The 14,653-nt window shown below is 40.2% G+C and overlaps 1 protein-coding gene across 5 annotated transcripts in view; it reads right to left on the reverse strand.

Annotated features, from left to right (window-relative positions):
- Positions 1–14,653, reverse strand: part of EFR3A (EFR3 homolog A) — an 88,988-nt gene that overhangs the window by 40,896 nt on the left and 33,439 nt on the right. For all 5 annotated transcript variants that reach the window (XM_075415542.1, XM_075415541.1, XM_075415538.1 and 2 more), the window contains 3 exons: positions 14,223–14,344; positions 10,527–10,676; positions 2,451–2,588 (listed from right to left, as the gene is read on the reverse strand). In XM_075415542.1, the coding sequence (XP_075271657.1) occupies positions 2,451–2,588; positions 10,527–10,676; positions 14,223–14,344 (410 nt within the window). The remainder of the gene's footprint in view (positions 1–2,450; positions 2,589–10,526; positions 10,677–14,222; positions 14,345–14,653) is intronic.

Genomic DNA, 14,653 nt, shown 5'->3' on the forward strand with positions numbered 1-14,653 from the left:
TGACTGTTGACACAAAATACACATTTTTTTATACCACATTAATCTAAAATTTTTTACTTTCATTAAGCAGTTTATCAGATTGATCTGTCAGATTACATTAAAAATGAGAATTTGAGAGTTTCTAGCTACTAAGCACAGACACTTATAACCATTGAGATTTTCTGCCAAAGGCAAGGAGAATTAAGGTCAATGCAAACCCGTACCAGGAGACTGACTTGAGATTTCAGCTATCTTCAGTATATTTAAATCCCTCAATCTTTGAATGTACTCAGCCTTATGATGCAAGGAGTACTGTTCTCTCAGTTTTGCAAGGAAGTGGTAGCATGTTGACTAATATTCTAATGGCACATGAAGCAAGCCTTCAAGGTGGGAACTAAACCTGCACCTTCAGTGTTAGCACTGTAACAAGTGGCCTTCTCTTTACTTCCAGAGCTTTCTTAAAAGCTGTGAAACCGTTGAAAACTGTTAGGAGAAACTGTTTTCTAATCAAATATACATAAACTAAGTCAGGTTTTTCACTCAGATAGTGAGTCCATTGCACTTTATCTCAAACATTCTTTCTACCAGTTCTGCTCATTCACAAAGTGAGGCTGATTAGATAGAGCACCCCCCTTTAGTTTAGGAAAAGCAGCTTGGAAATCGCATTTTCCACATCTCTTGTTCTTCAAAAATACTAAACTTTTACAGCATTTCTTTACAAAAAGAAAGGAAAAAAACCCCAGAAACCCAGTCTTCCACTAGACCAGGTTGCTCAGAGCTCCATCCAACCTGGCCTTTAGATTAGACATAAGGAAGAAATTCTTTACTGTGAGAGTGGTGAGGCACTGGCACAGGTTGCCCAGAGAAGCTGTGGATGTCCCCTCCCTGGAAGTGTTCAAGGCCAGGCTGGATGGGGCTTTGAGCAACCTGGTCTGGTGGAAGGTTGGGTAAACCATGGCATGGTGAACCCCCATGGCAGGGGGATTGGAACTAGATGTTCTTTAAGGACCCTTCCAACCCAAACCATTGTGTGATTGTATGAATTGGGAATTATTTGTGGAAAACTTCCCTGATACTGAAATGACTGAAAAGACTGAAATAACTCCACATGCTGATAAAGTTTCAAGACAAACCCTAAAATGAACTATAAAGTGGTAAGAATGCAACTGCAATACAGTTCAAAATAGTCCATCCACACTGTTTAGTACTTAAAACGTTCACTGTAGTCGCAGGTATTTTGAAGGAGTGCACATCGTAAATGTAGGAAAGTATGAAACTTTTTTAATAAAACATTCAGCTTTGCAACAGTTAAACTCCTATCAGACTGGTATAATAGGGACACTTGGAAAGCAAGATACTAACACAGTTCTTCGCATTTAATGCTTCTGGGTGAAAAACAAGGGGTCACAAAAGTTTTCTGCCCTCAGTATCTACCCTATCATCTTTTTGCATTTCTGTTCTTACTTAACAGTAGTAACTTGAAAATCACTTTCAGTAGCTTTAAAGTCTTTCAGTGTATGATTGCAATATTTCGTCTTTGTGGGAATAACTACGCCATCTAACAGAAGACATTCTCCTAAGAGGGGACCTTTTAAATGCTTGTAAATATCTCAAGGGTGGGTGTCAGGAGGATGGGGCCAAACTCTTCTCAGTGGAGCCCAGCGACAGGACAAGGGACAACGGGCACAAACTGAAGCACAGGAAGTTCCAGCTCAACATGAGGAAGAGCTTCTTCCCTCTGAGGGTGACGGAGCACTGGAACAGGCTGCCCAGGGAGGTTGTGGATTCTCCTTCTCTGGAGATATTCAAGACCCGCCTGGACAAGGTCCTGTGCAGCCTGCTGTAGGTGACCCTGCTTCGGCAGGAGGGTTGGACTAGATGACCCACAGAGGTCCCTTCCAACCCCTAACATTCTGTGATTCTGTGATAGTTAATACTTCAGTTATAATTCGTACTGTGTGCATTTGTGCATATTGTGTCTATTATTTGGACATCTGCCATTCACTACTAAACAAGCTGTTAAAGTTATTCCTCACAGAATATCAAAACAGGTCTTGGAAGAAAACAGAAATCTTTATGTATTAATCTGGTCACAGTATTCCTCTGTGCTTCTTGTATTTTACTTGGCTTGTTTCTTCACTGACTGCAACAGTCATCTGTGGGACATCAGTATCTTGAATAAACAGTTTCACATCCAAAAGAAAGGCCAGCTGAGGCAACAATCCATCAAAATCATTACACTGCACTTCTAAAATCAGTAAAATGGGAGACACATTTCTCCACAATTATCTTCAAGCCAATAGATAGGCAACAAAAAGGGAAGATTAAGAGGGGCAATTTCTTGAAGAAACATGAGAAACTGTTAGTAGAATCCTTTGGGTTGAAAAGGAAGGAGGAATTTCATGCAACATAATTAAAGGATTAAATAAAAAAAAAAATCTATTAAGACCTTCCATGAATTTTCAACTTACGCAAAAACTGGTCTAACAGCATTATTCATATTTCCATAGGTTGCTCGTCCCAGTAGTTCCCTGAAACAATTCTCAGCCAGCAGAGCAGGATTCTCCTCTTTCTCTCCTCCTGTAGGAGAGGATGGAGGGCCTATTCGGCTGAAAAAAGACAAAAGTACATTGATTTTACTACTGATTAATATTCATCTTCCTAACTGCACATATTCTTGCTTCTAAAACGTTCCTGAGTCATACTCTTGATCTAGGCAAGAACTGTATCTCAAATACGCATCAAACCAGAATTCTGAATAAAACATTTCATTCTTTTATAGCAGGACTACAGACTACCATGTGTTCACTTAGTACTGACCACCGTATTAATAAATATTTATACGTCAGAAATAATGGCTGTTAATACTGATTTGTTACCCCTTGCATTTTGACAAACTATTACCCATTACTAACAGTGAATGAAGGCCATGTAACCACGCAAAAAGTTAAGCAGAATCTTAGTCATTTTGTTCAGACTGATGATCTCATCCACCTGCCCACTACTGAATCTACGCTGTGTGGGCGAGTGTTAAACAAAACTCCAATACTTCTGCAGAAACAGATGGCTTGTGAGTTGAAAAAATTCTGATTAAACTAATTAGAACATTATCCCCCACACAGTTACCACTATCTAGATAGTTTACAAGTTAGGTACCTTCTAACTGACTGTCCTCCAACATTACTATGGAGGGGCTGTACAGGGCGTCTGTGCACAGGCGCTGGCAGCAGGGCCTCTGTGAGGAGAGGCAGGGGCTGCCCCGGGCCGGACCCAGCCGGTCCCAGCCGGCTCCAGCGGCCCCACCGCAGGGCACAGCTGAGCCCTCAGCCAAGATGGGGGCGCCGGGGGAAGGCCGGGGGGGGAACAGGGCTGGGAAAGGGCCAAAGGCGGCCGAGGCAGAGGAGGAGGAAGCCCAGGAGGGAGCAGCAGCAGAGGCAGCCCGAGGCCGGAGGAGGAGGAGGAGGGCAGCAGGGGCTGCCGGCCCGGAGCAGGGCTCCCCGGCAGCCCTGGAGAGAGCCCGCTGGAGCAGAGCCCCCCCCGCAGCCCGGGGAGGGCCCCAGGCCGCAGCCGGGGGATATTTCCTGCAGGAGCTGCGGCCGGGGAGAGCCCGGGCGGGAGCCGGTTGGCCCTGAAGGGCTGCAGCCCGGGGCAGGGCCCGCGCTGGAGCAGGGAGCCGGGGGAGGAGGGAGCAGCGGCCGAGAGGGGCTGGGAGGGACCGACCGCAGCCCCCAGCCCCAGCCCTGCGCCCCGCGGGGAGAGGAGGCGGCCGGGGAGGGGGAAGGGGGGAATAGGGAATGGGGAGTGGTGGGAAGCGGCTCCTCTTGTGTTATCTGTGTTTCTCTGCATTATTTTGATTATTCTCAGGTTTTTTTCTCAGCTTTTTTTGATTGGCAATAACTTACATTAATTTTCCTCAAGTCGAGTCCGTTTGGCCTGTGACAGTACCTGGTCAGTGATCTCCCTGTCTTTACCTCAACCCAGGAACTTTTTCCTGTTGGGGAGGGGGGAGTGAAAGAACAGCTAGGTGGGAGTTCAGCTTTTAGCCAGGGCTAACCCACCACAAGGACTAAAAAGCATAGTATCTATTAGAATGGCTGCATTAGTATACATAAACGTCTAATTTTTAACCTTATTACAATACACTACTTTGTCAAGTTGTTTTTTTGCCACGTAGTATTCCTCACTTCTGTGATAGCGTTGGGCAGCTGGACTCCTGCATTTATCACATAGTACGTTACTAATAACTTGGGGGCAGGGAACCCAAACACCTTTCACATTTGGAAAATATTTCTAAGAGGTAGATATTGATGTTTTCCATCTGAACATGAGGAAGAACTTCTTCCCTCTGAGGGTGATGGAGCACTGGAACAGGCTGCCCAGGGAGGTTGTGGAGTCTCCTTCTCTGGAGATATTCAAGACCCGCCTGGACAAGGTCCTGTGCAGCCTGCTGTAGGTGACCCTGCTTCGGCAGGGGGGTTGGACTGGGTGATCCCCAGAGGTCCCTTCCAACCCCTACTATTCTGTGATTCTGTATGTTAATTTCTCCATGCTATATTTATACAGGTGGCCCTTACTGAAGGAGGATTCTTCTTTCCCTAAAAGCATTACTCTGAAAAAGAAACATAGCAACTGTTTTCTTCAGCCAGAAGATAATAACAAAAAAATACAGACCACCAAACTTTGCATCAGGTAAATACACCGTGAAGAGTGTTAAACTGTGTAAGTTGTGCTGAGAAGTTTTTCCTTTAACAAGATGATTACAGATATTTCAATCATAGAAATGTACTTCCGATTGTGAAGAATAATAAAAAATGATGACATGATAAGAGAGGAAAAAAGCAATGGGTGAGGGAAGAGTTTATTAGTACCACAGCTACTATTTCTTAAGGTGCTAAAATACCCCAATGAATGACTTAATCTAAAATAAAAATGCTTTTAAATTAAGAAGGAATTAAAATCAGCATTTAAATATCAACTTCATATAGAAATTTTAACATGACTTAATAAATCTTTCAGTGCGAAGCAAGGCTTTAATGTTTTATACTAATGACAGTAGCAATGACCAAACTTTTGGAAAGTTCAAATACTGTTATTTGCAATTATTTCTTTTCTCTTAGTGTCTGGGAATTAGGCTGACTACTTAAAATCAACATGGTGCAAACAGAGAGTAAAAGTACTGAATTAAAGACAAAATCCAGACACAAGAGGAGCAAAAATATAGAAACCATTCTCTGCTTTGGACAAACTAAAACCTACTGAGGGCCAAATTCTGCCACTGAATTTTGAAGGGACTGGCCTGTCCTCGCCTTGGAATAACTAAAATCAGCGTCTGCACTGTAAAAAGTGAAAGGCAGAGCCTTTCCAGAAGAGTTTACAGTTTCACACTTTTCATTCTTGATGCAGACCTTGGTAATCTTTTTTGGCTCATTCTTTGGGTTGTGGGTTATTTGGTTTGTTTTTCTTTGCCCAAAGTGACCTCCGTATCAGCACACAGACACCTGAATTACTACAGCAACTTAAAGGCATTTGAAATGTATTTCTGAATTTAAGTGCTTCACACATCATACCGTTAAGCTGTTACTAATATTTCATTTAAACTGAGCAGTTGAGAGGCGTGAGACTGAGGAAGAAGGAAAGAATACAGATCCCCCTAAGATGCAATATCAGTTATCAAGAAGTACTGTACCTATAGGTGGCAAGTATTTTATTTTGCACAAAATCCATTATAGAAATTTAAGTGAGGATTTGTTCACCTACATTAACATTATGCAACTATGCATTAGGAGATTAATTTTAGAACTGCAGAAACCAGTACACTAAAACCTTAAACATACTTTTGGTTCTGCAGTGCAAGCTTGTGCATTAAGTATGTTTAAAAGTCTTCACTAACAGCATCAGTTTTAGTTAATGTTCACTCCTCAGCATCATAAAACCCTAGCTTTAGAGCATTATAAAAAGCCAAATACTGAAATGCCACTAGTTAAAGGAACACGAAACATCATAGTTGTAGTACTTCTGATAGCAAAAGATCTTTTAATGTTTCATGACTACTGCAATCTAAAAGTCACAATATAAAAATCCTGTTGCCTCTGGTAAAATCAGTGTTTCAGAAGTTACCATAACATTGCTAGCTTGTGAGATTTTAATAAAAAAAAGCCCTAGGCACCGTGTTAGGTAAGTAAGGAGTAACAGTTTTTCAAATGTACAATGATTAGAATTTTAAAAGCATGACAATTTGTATATAATCTACCATAAGTACCACTAAATTGCAGCTTTATCCAACTTCTGTGCTCCTCAATCTCCCTATTCTTTTTCCTGTACTCCCCAGACTGATTTGGATAGACGGGCATCCTTCTCAGCGCAGAGAAGGTACAACTGACAATGCAGGACTGGCATTCCCATTGCTGTTCTGACACAGATCGCCAAGAACACAACAGAATTAGATGGGTGGGGAGAAAGCAGGGTGCAGAACACACACACAGAACTAGTCTCTCTGGAAGAATTCTAGTTAAAATGCAGTACAAATAAGTTATCTTTTAAATGTTTATATATGCAATTCCACAGAAGGTGACTTCTCAGCATTGCTTAGAGACTTATTTTAGAACAGGTTAAAGGAAGAAATTGTAATCCGGTCTTCCTAGTCTGAAACATTAGACTGCATCAGAATGTTCAAAATTATCTTCCGTTAACTGTAGGAGACACAGTTTTGTTTTAAACTTTAACAGCACCTACCTCTAAGTATTTCGCACTGGTAGGTGTTCCTTAGCATTACCAGATTAAAGACAATGAATATAAAACTACTCTTTTAACTTTTCATTTTCAAAAGAAAGCTTTATACAACCTCTCATGTTTCCACATTCAAATGAGCAATTCATACTCATTTTGTTTCACTGACTTGGTTTTTAAAGAAAGATCAAAAAAAATCTCTGACAAATGCAACTGCAACACTTAAAAATATTACTATTCCTCCACATCCAGACTTTCTCTACTACCACAAGTCCAGAAGAGTGAAACATAAAATGCATTTTGCAGTGAAATGGGCAAGAACTACTCTCTAACTGGTCTACCAGCTTTTTTGTGGGTAATCTCTATCAGAAAAGGTGGCAACAAGGTACTGGAAGGAGTGTCATTTTGAAGTCCAGTAGTTTCCATAGCAAACATCTACTCACAGGCTGTCTTGGAGCAACTCAGCATCTCATGCATGACACTTCTTTAATACCACAAAATGAGGAATGACAATCAAATCTGATGGGACATGTGAAGTAAGACTTAACCACTACTTTTGAATGGAGTAGCTACAGAAATGTTTGACTATGATTCACTCACCCTGAGAAAGAAATACATTCTAATCTACCTCTAAAATAGAATTTATATGAACATTACAGATACATCAGAAGGGTTTGAAGTCATAGAATCATGGAATCATAGAATGGTAAGGGTTGGAAGGGACCTTAAAGATCATATAGTTCCAACCCCCCTGCCATGAGCAGGGACATCTTCCACTAGACCAGGTTGCTCAGAGCTCCATCCAACCTGGCCTTGACCAGTTCCAGGGAGGGGGCATCCACAACTTCTCTGGGCAACCTGTGCCAGTGTTTCAAGATCCTCATGGTGAAGAATTTCTTCCCAATATCTAATCTAAATCTGCCCTCTTTTAGTTTAAAGCCATTACCCTCAACCTGCTGGCCACGCTTCTCTTGATGCAGCCCAGGATACGGTTGGCTTTCTGGGCTGCAAGCACATATTGCCGGCCCATGTTGAGCTTCCTGTCCACCAGTACGCCCAAGTCCTCCTCCTCAGGGCTGCTCTCGAGCCACTCTCCACCCAACCTGCACTTGTTTGGGATAGTCAAGTCTACAATAAGTGCTTAAGTGTCCTTCTGCCTTAAATAAGGCTGGCACTTTTAGCTTTGCAGTTATCATGAAGAATATGTTACAAACTAAATGAAAACACTGTACTGATTTCCCATTTCATACATCCCTTCTCAAATTTAGAGATGTGCGTAAATTGACATACATGATCGTCTCTGCTGAATTTTCTTCTAGAAAACTTGACGGGGGGAGGGAGAGTCTTTCAGGCAATGTCTTATACTGTACTGAAGTATGCATGCAATTATTTTGTAATACACAATTGTAGTAAAGTACAACTAAGAATCCAATTTTTAGAATAGACTACACTTGCAAATTTGTCTTGATAGTCACGTAACTAGAATGTGCATTCATATATATGGACAAATAATGACATCCACAAATACAATGAAGTTTTTAAAATGTTGTTTAAATATTAAATTCTTAACTCCAAAAAGTGTCTCATCTGGCATGTACTCAGAAGAACCTTGAATTAAGCTATTAAGGTTCCACGAGTAAAAATTACACTGATCTTTAAGGTAAGTTTCACCTATGCGTACTTCACCTTTAGCCAATAATGGTTATTTTCTGTGGACTTAAGTTGGGGGTATTTTCTGGAATTTCTGCTCTTTCTCAAATAAGGATTCCATCTGCCAGAACAATATGCTGCTTATTCCCACTCTTCAAGATGCCTCTGTTTGTGCTCCACAAATATAAAGTCTTGTATAAAAAAAGATGAGAAATTCTCTGTAACATCATTTAAGGCCAGCAGATCAACAATTTATGAATATTGTTTTCAGCTTTTCTGTCATGTGTGTATCATACAAGGCCCATACTTGCCACTTGGAAAATCATTAATCTTTTTTTTTTTCTTCCGTTGAATGTGCATTATAGAAGAAGTTTCAAGTAGCCAGTTCAGATATGTAATTAGCAGTTGCTTCTTGACAGATTTGTTTTTCTACCACCGCTATTGCACTGTTCAACAAATTATAAAAATTAGTCCTGCAGTACATATAAACTGATCTGCTTTAAGTGGTTGATCCAAATCCTATTTCAGTGAGTTTTTCCATCAGTAGTTAGTTAAATTTTTCTATGTAAAGGAAAGTATATGCTGGAGGGCACTGTAAAAAGTAAAAGGCAAGGGCCCACCTGCATCCAGAAGGCTAACTAGGCTCTCCTTGTTCGAACAGCAGTTTCAGAGACTTTTGTGTCTTATTCAGATCACTCTTCAGATCTAAAATCCAAGATGATATTTTTGTACATACTGTGTGGGCCCTCAGTTACATGGGGTAAATAGATAAAGCATCTGATTTTAGTCATTTAGTCTGATAATTTGCTTTAGAGACAGATACCAACAGTTAGCAATAAGAGAAGAAAAATAAGGCTGAGGAATGGGCAAAAAAACACACCACCAAAACCCAATGAAAAAAAGAGAAACCTGACAGGTTTAGCAAGCTGAGTGTCTCGTGAAAGCACAAAAAGCGTGTTGTTGTTGCAAGAAGGCTGCTGAGCCCAGTTACCAGACAAGTTTTGAAGCAGCTAGGGTTGTATATGAAACAAACATTTAAGCTTGTTTGCATAGCCAAAGTTGGTTTTATGGAAATTTCCCAGGGCTAGCAATAAACACTTTTTACACCTACATAGTGTTTAGCCACAAATATAGGCACGGATCAAATAAAGTGACTTTTCAAGTGTAAGGTGACTGGCATATCCTCAACATAAATTACCACACAGATCTTTTTTGAAGGCCTACCTGGCAGGTAATATGCCTAGGAGCCACTGAAAGAAAAGAAAAAAAAAAAAAAAAAAAGAAAAAAAAAAGAGAAGAGTGTCTACATATATAAAGAAATGTTAAATCCTCACTCTAAGTACCACTGCAGATGGGACAGTGTCCTGGGTTCGGCCAGGACAGGGTTAATTTTCACCGGAATCCAGGAAGGGACACAGCCGGGCGGGCTGACCCCACCTGGCCAAACAGAGCCGGGTATTCCCTACCAGGTGCCGTCACACTGGGTTCCGGTGGGGGGACCGGGCAGCGGGAAGGCAGTCACGGCTCGGGAGCTCGAAGTGGCTGGCAGTGAGAGTTGCTCTCTGCGTTCTGCTATTTTGTTTTGTGTATTCTCCTTATCTGTATCGTTGTTGTTACTGTTCCTTCTGTTTGCTGTTCTGTTAAACTGCCCTTATCCCGACCCACCAGTTTCTGCCTGTTTCTTTTTCTTTCCATTCTCCTCCGCACCCCGGCGGGGGGAGGGGCGGCCGCGTGGCCCTTCTGTTGCCGGCCAAGCCAAACTATAACAGCCAGCCAGTTGTTACTAATGGCTAAACGGGAAAATAAACCTCATTTTTTAACAAATATAACTAGCAAAATCATTTGAGTTACCTACAAACCCATGCTTACTAATCTCTCTATCTGACATTACAAAACAAGAAGTTTACAATTTTTTAAAAGTAAGCATGGATAAACAACTTCTGGAGCAATTTTTAGACTGGAATCTAGAACAAGTGAAATGCAGGCAGCTGAAAAGACTTTGAGAAAAGAAATATTAAGAACAGTTAAGCAGAGCTGTACTACCAGTTTCAAGAAGACTCAGCTAGTAAATGTCAGTAGTAATTTCCAATAACACGAAAGGAAAAAAGTATCATAAAAACTAAGCCCAAACATTGCTTAAAAAACATGCCAGTGACCAGAAATAAAAATACCTGTCAATATCTTCTATTTTCTGCATATTAAACAGCAATGATGGTACAATCTTGTCCATGTGCTGAGGTTCCCATATAGTTGCTCGAAGTTCATCATTAACTGTTTTTCGAACCACTCCCTGAATGCCCCTGATTCCAGCAATTCGGATCCTAAGGAAGGAAAAAAGGAATTACTGAAAAGGAGAAACACTGCACCTCCCAGTATGGCTGTTTGCCTATTAGGCAGTAGCAATGATGTAGTGTGGAATTTCATTAGGTTCTCAAAAACACTAATTTGGAAATTTGGCCAATTAAGATTGCCCATATTGCCTTTAAACACCTTGATAGCTCCTAAGGAAGCCGACAACACAAAAAACTGAACAGAAGATGATCTGTAAGGATAATGCTGACACTGATCAATGAGTACGCAGACTGGGTATATCACCTCCACAAGAAAGTCACATGGGTTAACACCCATCACCTCTACGCAATTTACCACCCATCAGTTGAAACTGTGCACAATTTCCAACCTATTCCAGTGCTGAAGAAAAATGTTGTGAAGTTATCGCAGCAAAGCTGAAGCAGCATCTACCACAGTCATGTGATCACGTCCTTAAAAGTTGTAATTTGGGCTGTGGATTAATCATAACAAATCTTTGAAGATTTGTGCAAGATTCACAAGACAGAACACAAAGGAGGATTCTATCAACTTAAGCCTGATGCACAAAAAGAACCAGCACAAAAGGAACCACCACTTTTATCCTTAAACTGTGAACGAAATTAACTGAGAACTGACAGACAACAGTAAAACAATAAAAAAAAATTAATATAAGTTCTAAAAAAGACTTAGTCTAGCTGTTAGCTGTTCTAGTTATTTTGTTAAACAACAACAGTTTGCAGGAGAACCTGTGCAATGAAATGAATGGCAAAATGTTCTTTTTTGAAGTGGTAATGGCAATCAACCATTATAATAAATGGTAGGAACAGAATTTTACTTACTGAAAACAAGTAGAAGAAAGGGTGGAACAGCCGTCAAGTGAAATAAGCATAAGCTTCACTAAAATTTGAAATTATTTCGATGAAAATCCATCCTTCATTTTTTAAATCTTAATTTCAGTATGGACAACACATAGCTAGCCTTTGTTCAGTCAAATTCACTGAACTGAAACATTCACTAGATGAACTACGGAGCTAACCAAACTCTAATATTTTTCTTTAGATTTCAATTTGTAAATACTTAAAAATCTGTAGCCCCCTGTTTTTCAGCTATTTCTGAACAAAGCCAGGTGCATTCAATACGGATCCAATACCATTCTAGACCTTTCAAGACAGTTTTAAGAGTTACATACAAAATAGGGAAGAAGAGAGATGCACAAACAGCTAGAAAAGCACTTGCTATTGCTGTACTACAACTACAGTACAGTATCCAATATTAAGTTTTCAATATTAAGGATCTAAGATTGACATTTAAGACACAGAGCTTCCCAAATTCTATCACTGAAACACTTACTGTTTTTTGCTTTTTAATTAGTTCTTGAAGTAATCAAGTTTTGTTGATACCTTGGCTTTAGACAGTGGCACTAACCTCCCCTGCTGAAAAGGACATCTCACTCACCAGGTGGGATTCAGTTTCAGACTCGGAAGCCTGCATTACCTGACTACCTGTGTAGGTGATGTTCAAGCTCCCATTCCAGCCAGTCAGTCCAGTGGAACCTCAAGCTCTGCACATGAACAGTGACTCCAGGTGTCTCTTTCTGGATGAGCTGAACTATTCCCTCGCCCCCATCAACGATATCAACTACTTGTGATATTTGCATTTAGAACTGTAATCTGCAGTCTTAGCTCATCTGTTCTGTTGAATTACCTCAGTACCTGCAGCAAATCTGGTATGCCAACTCCAAGAATCATTACTTTTCATAAAGATCTCTTGCAGAAGAGATACATTCATGTTCTTGCTGTTGTACAGGTCAAAAAAACAGAGTTGCAGCACTGAGGAAGGTGCAGCATCAAATTTCACCACATACAGGAAAGGTTTCATTCCTCTAAAGAAGGCTCAGATAGGTATTAAAGTGGAGATTACATTTAAATCAAGGTCATCTACAGACTTAGGTCACTAGGATGAAATTCCTCGCTGTCTAAGGGTACATCACCATTGCAAACTGAAGCACAGATAACAGTACAGGCTGACAATCTGAAGAGCGAAAGTTCAGCACAGTTCTCTTACTCCTACAGCAATCACAGCTTTGAGGTATGTTACTTTGGGGTATCCTTACGAGTGGTAGATCACACTTGATAGATGAATCAGGGATGTACTAGTCTCTTAATTCATTCCATTTTCTAGTTCATTACTAATATTATCTCTCATTTGCAAAGGGCAATGAAGGTGAAACAAGTACTAAGAATCCTGAGCCGAGCTTCATATCCTAATCTCTTATGAAATGTTTTATGGTAAGTAAGCAGTTTAAGATTTCTGGTTTAGTTTCACTAAGTCTAAAAAGGCAAAATGTCAAAAATCTCATTAAAACATTCATGAATACTGTTTGCGACCATCAGCTTCAGGTAAATATGCTGTACCTGACAGCAGCCTCAGTTAGGAGGCAGTTGCCTGACACACTGACTTCACTGGCGAGACCTGCTTAGGATGTTTCCATTCCCTTTCCCCTTTGGTCCCTGCGTACAATTTACCATCCCTTCAGCTCTTCCCCAAACAATTCACAGGGTCTTCCTAAAAGAACATTCACTGGAATAATCCTCCCAAAGGGAAAAGGGGTGGGGGCAGGGGGAAAAGTACAGGAGAAGCAGGCAGATTTATTCCTAACCCTTTTAGACACAAAGTTTACAGCAGAACCCTATGCACAGCAATAGGGCAACAAACAAGATGGCAGCAAATCACAAAAAATAAGGAGGAATGACCCAGAAGACTAAAGGATGAATGTATTGTTTTGTTTTTCCTATAGTGATATACACAGTATTTATTCTTTTTCAAAATACAGCTCGCAGATTTTTGAAACTGCAAACTTTAAGAAAAATCCTTATGCATTGCACCTAACATAACAACCGTATACCCAAGGGTTGAATAAATGTTCCACACATGGGTTTTTCATCGTTGGCTTAACAATTTAATGCATGGACATAGAAAAAAGAAAAGAGTACAACAGAGATGCAAATCATATAATCTGAAAAGCCTTATATATTCTAAAATGCTCAGGAGTTCAAACACTGACAATTTATATAAAGAACACATCACTAGGGGGAGCTGAAGTAAAAAAAATGGTGGTGCTTACATAACGTAAAAATCTGTAACTAATTCATGAAGGCATTTCAGTTTCACACACAGGATCATACTGCAGACATCTACGAAAATTCAATTTTAATGAGTAATTCTCAAATAGGAGACTCAAAATGTGCTTTTGCTATTAATATAAGTAGCTCCATTAATTTCTCAGATGAGTTATGCAACTTGCACTCATTTACAGTAATAAGTAGTGCCTTTCTGGAGAGAATCCATACAATCTGCCAGGCATTGTTCAGGTAAAACTGCACTGAAATATTCTACCAGCCTAAGATTTGCACTATTCGGTGCTATTTAAAAAGTCAGACTTCCATTTTCTTCCTATGTAATGAGCAATTCCACTAAATATCATAATAAAAGCTGTATTACAGATTATATTAATGTGTTAAGACTGTCCTCTGTAACACATGCAAAATGGCACTTACTCAGTTTGTATTTCTGGATCGTGGTCACATGAATGACACATGGCACTGAATCGAGACACAAAGAAATCATAGCGTCTGTGATACGAAGGTGTGTCTTCCTCAATGTTGGCAAATTTGACAAACTGGAAAATGAAATACATTAAAAAAGCTTTTGATACCAATTTCCCACAAGAGAATAATGCATACTAAGCTTCATTTATGAAGTAACATAAAACATTGCATTAGGAAAGAATCCACATTGGACAATCCTTAAATATTTAACTTCAGAGAAGAAAAAGTTAAACTGGAGAGTCTTCTTTGTAAAGCCTTTCCCCTAGAACCTCATTTAGATCATTATGAAAGGGCGTAACTGCATGAAATACAACATACTATGCAATACGAAACATCTAACACTGGAATAGCCTGGACAAGGTCCTGTGCAGCCTGCTGTA

This window comes from Opisthocomus hoazin, chromosome 3, assembly GCF_030867145.1.
Source record: "Opisthocomus hoazin isolate bOpiHoa1 chromosome 3, bOpiHoa1.hap1, whole genome shotgun sequence".
NCBI classification, from domain to species: Eukaryota; Metazoa; Chordata; class Aves; order Opisthocomiformes; family Opisthocomidae; genus Opisthocomus; species Opisthocomus hoazin.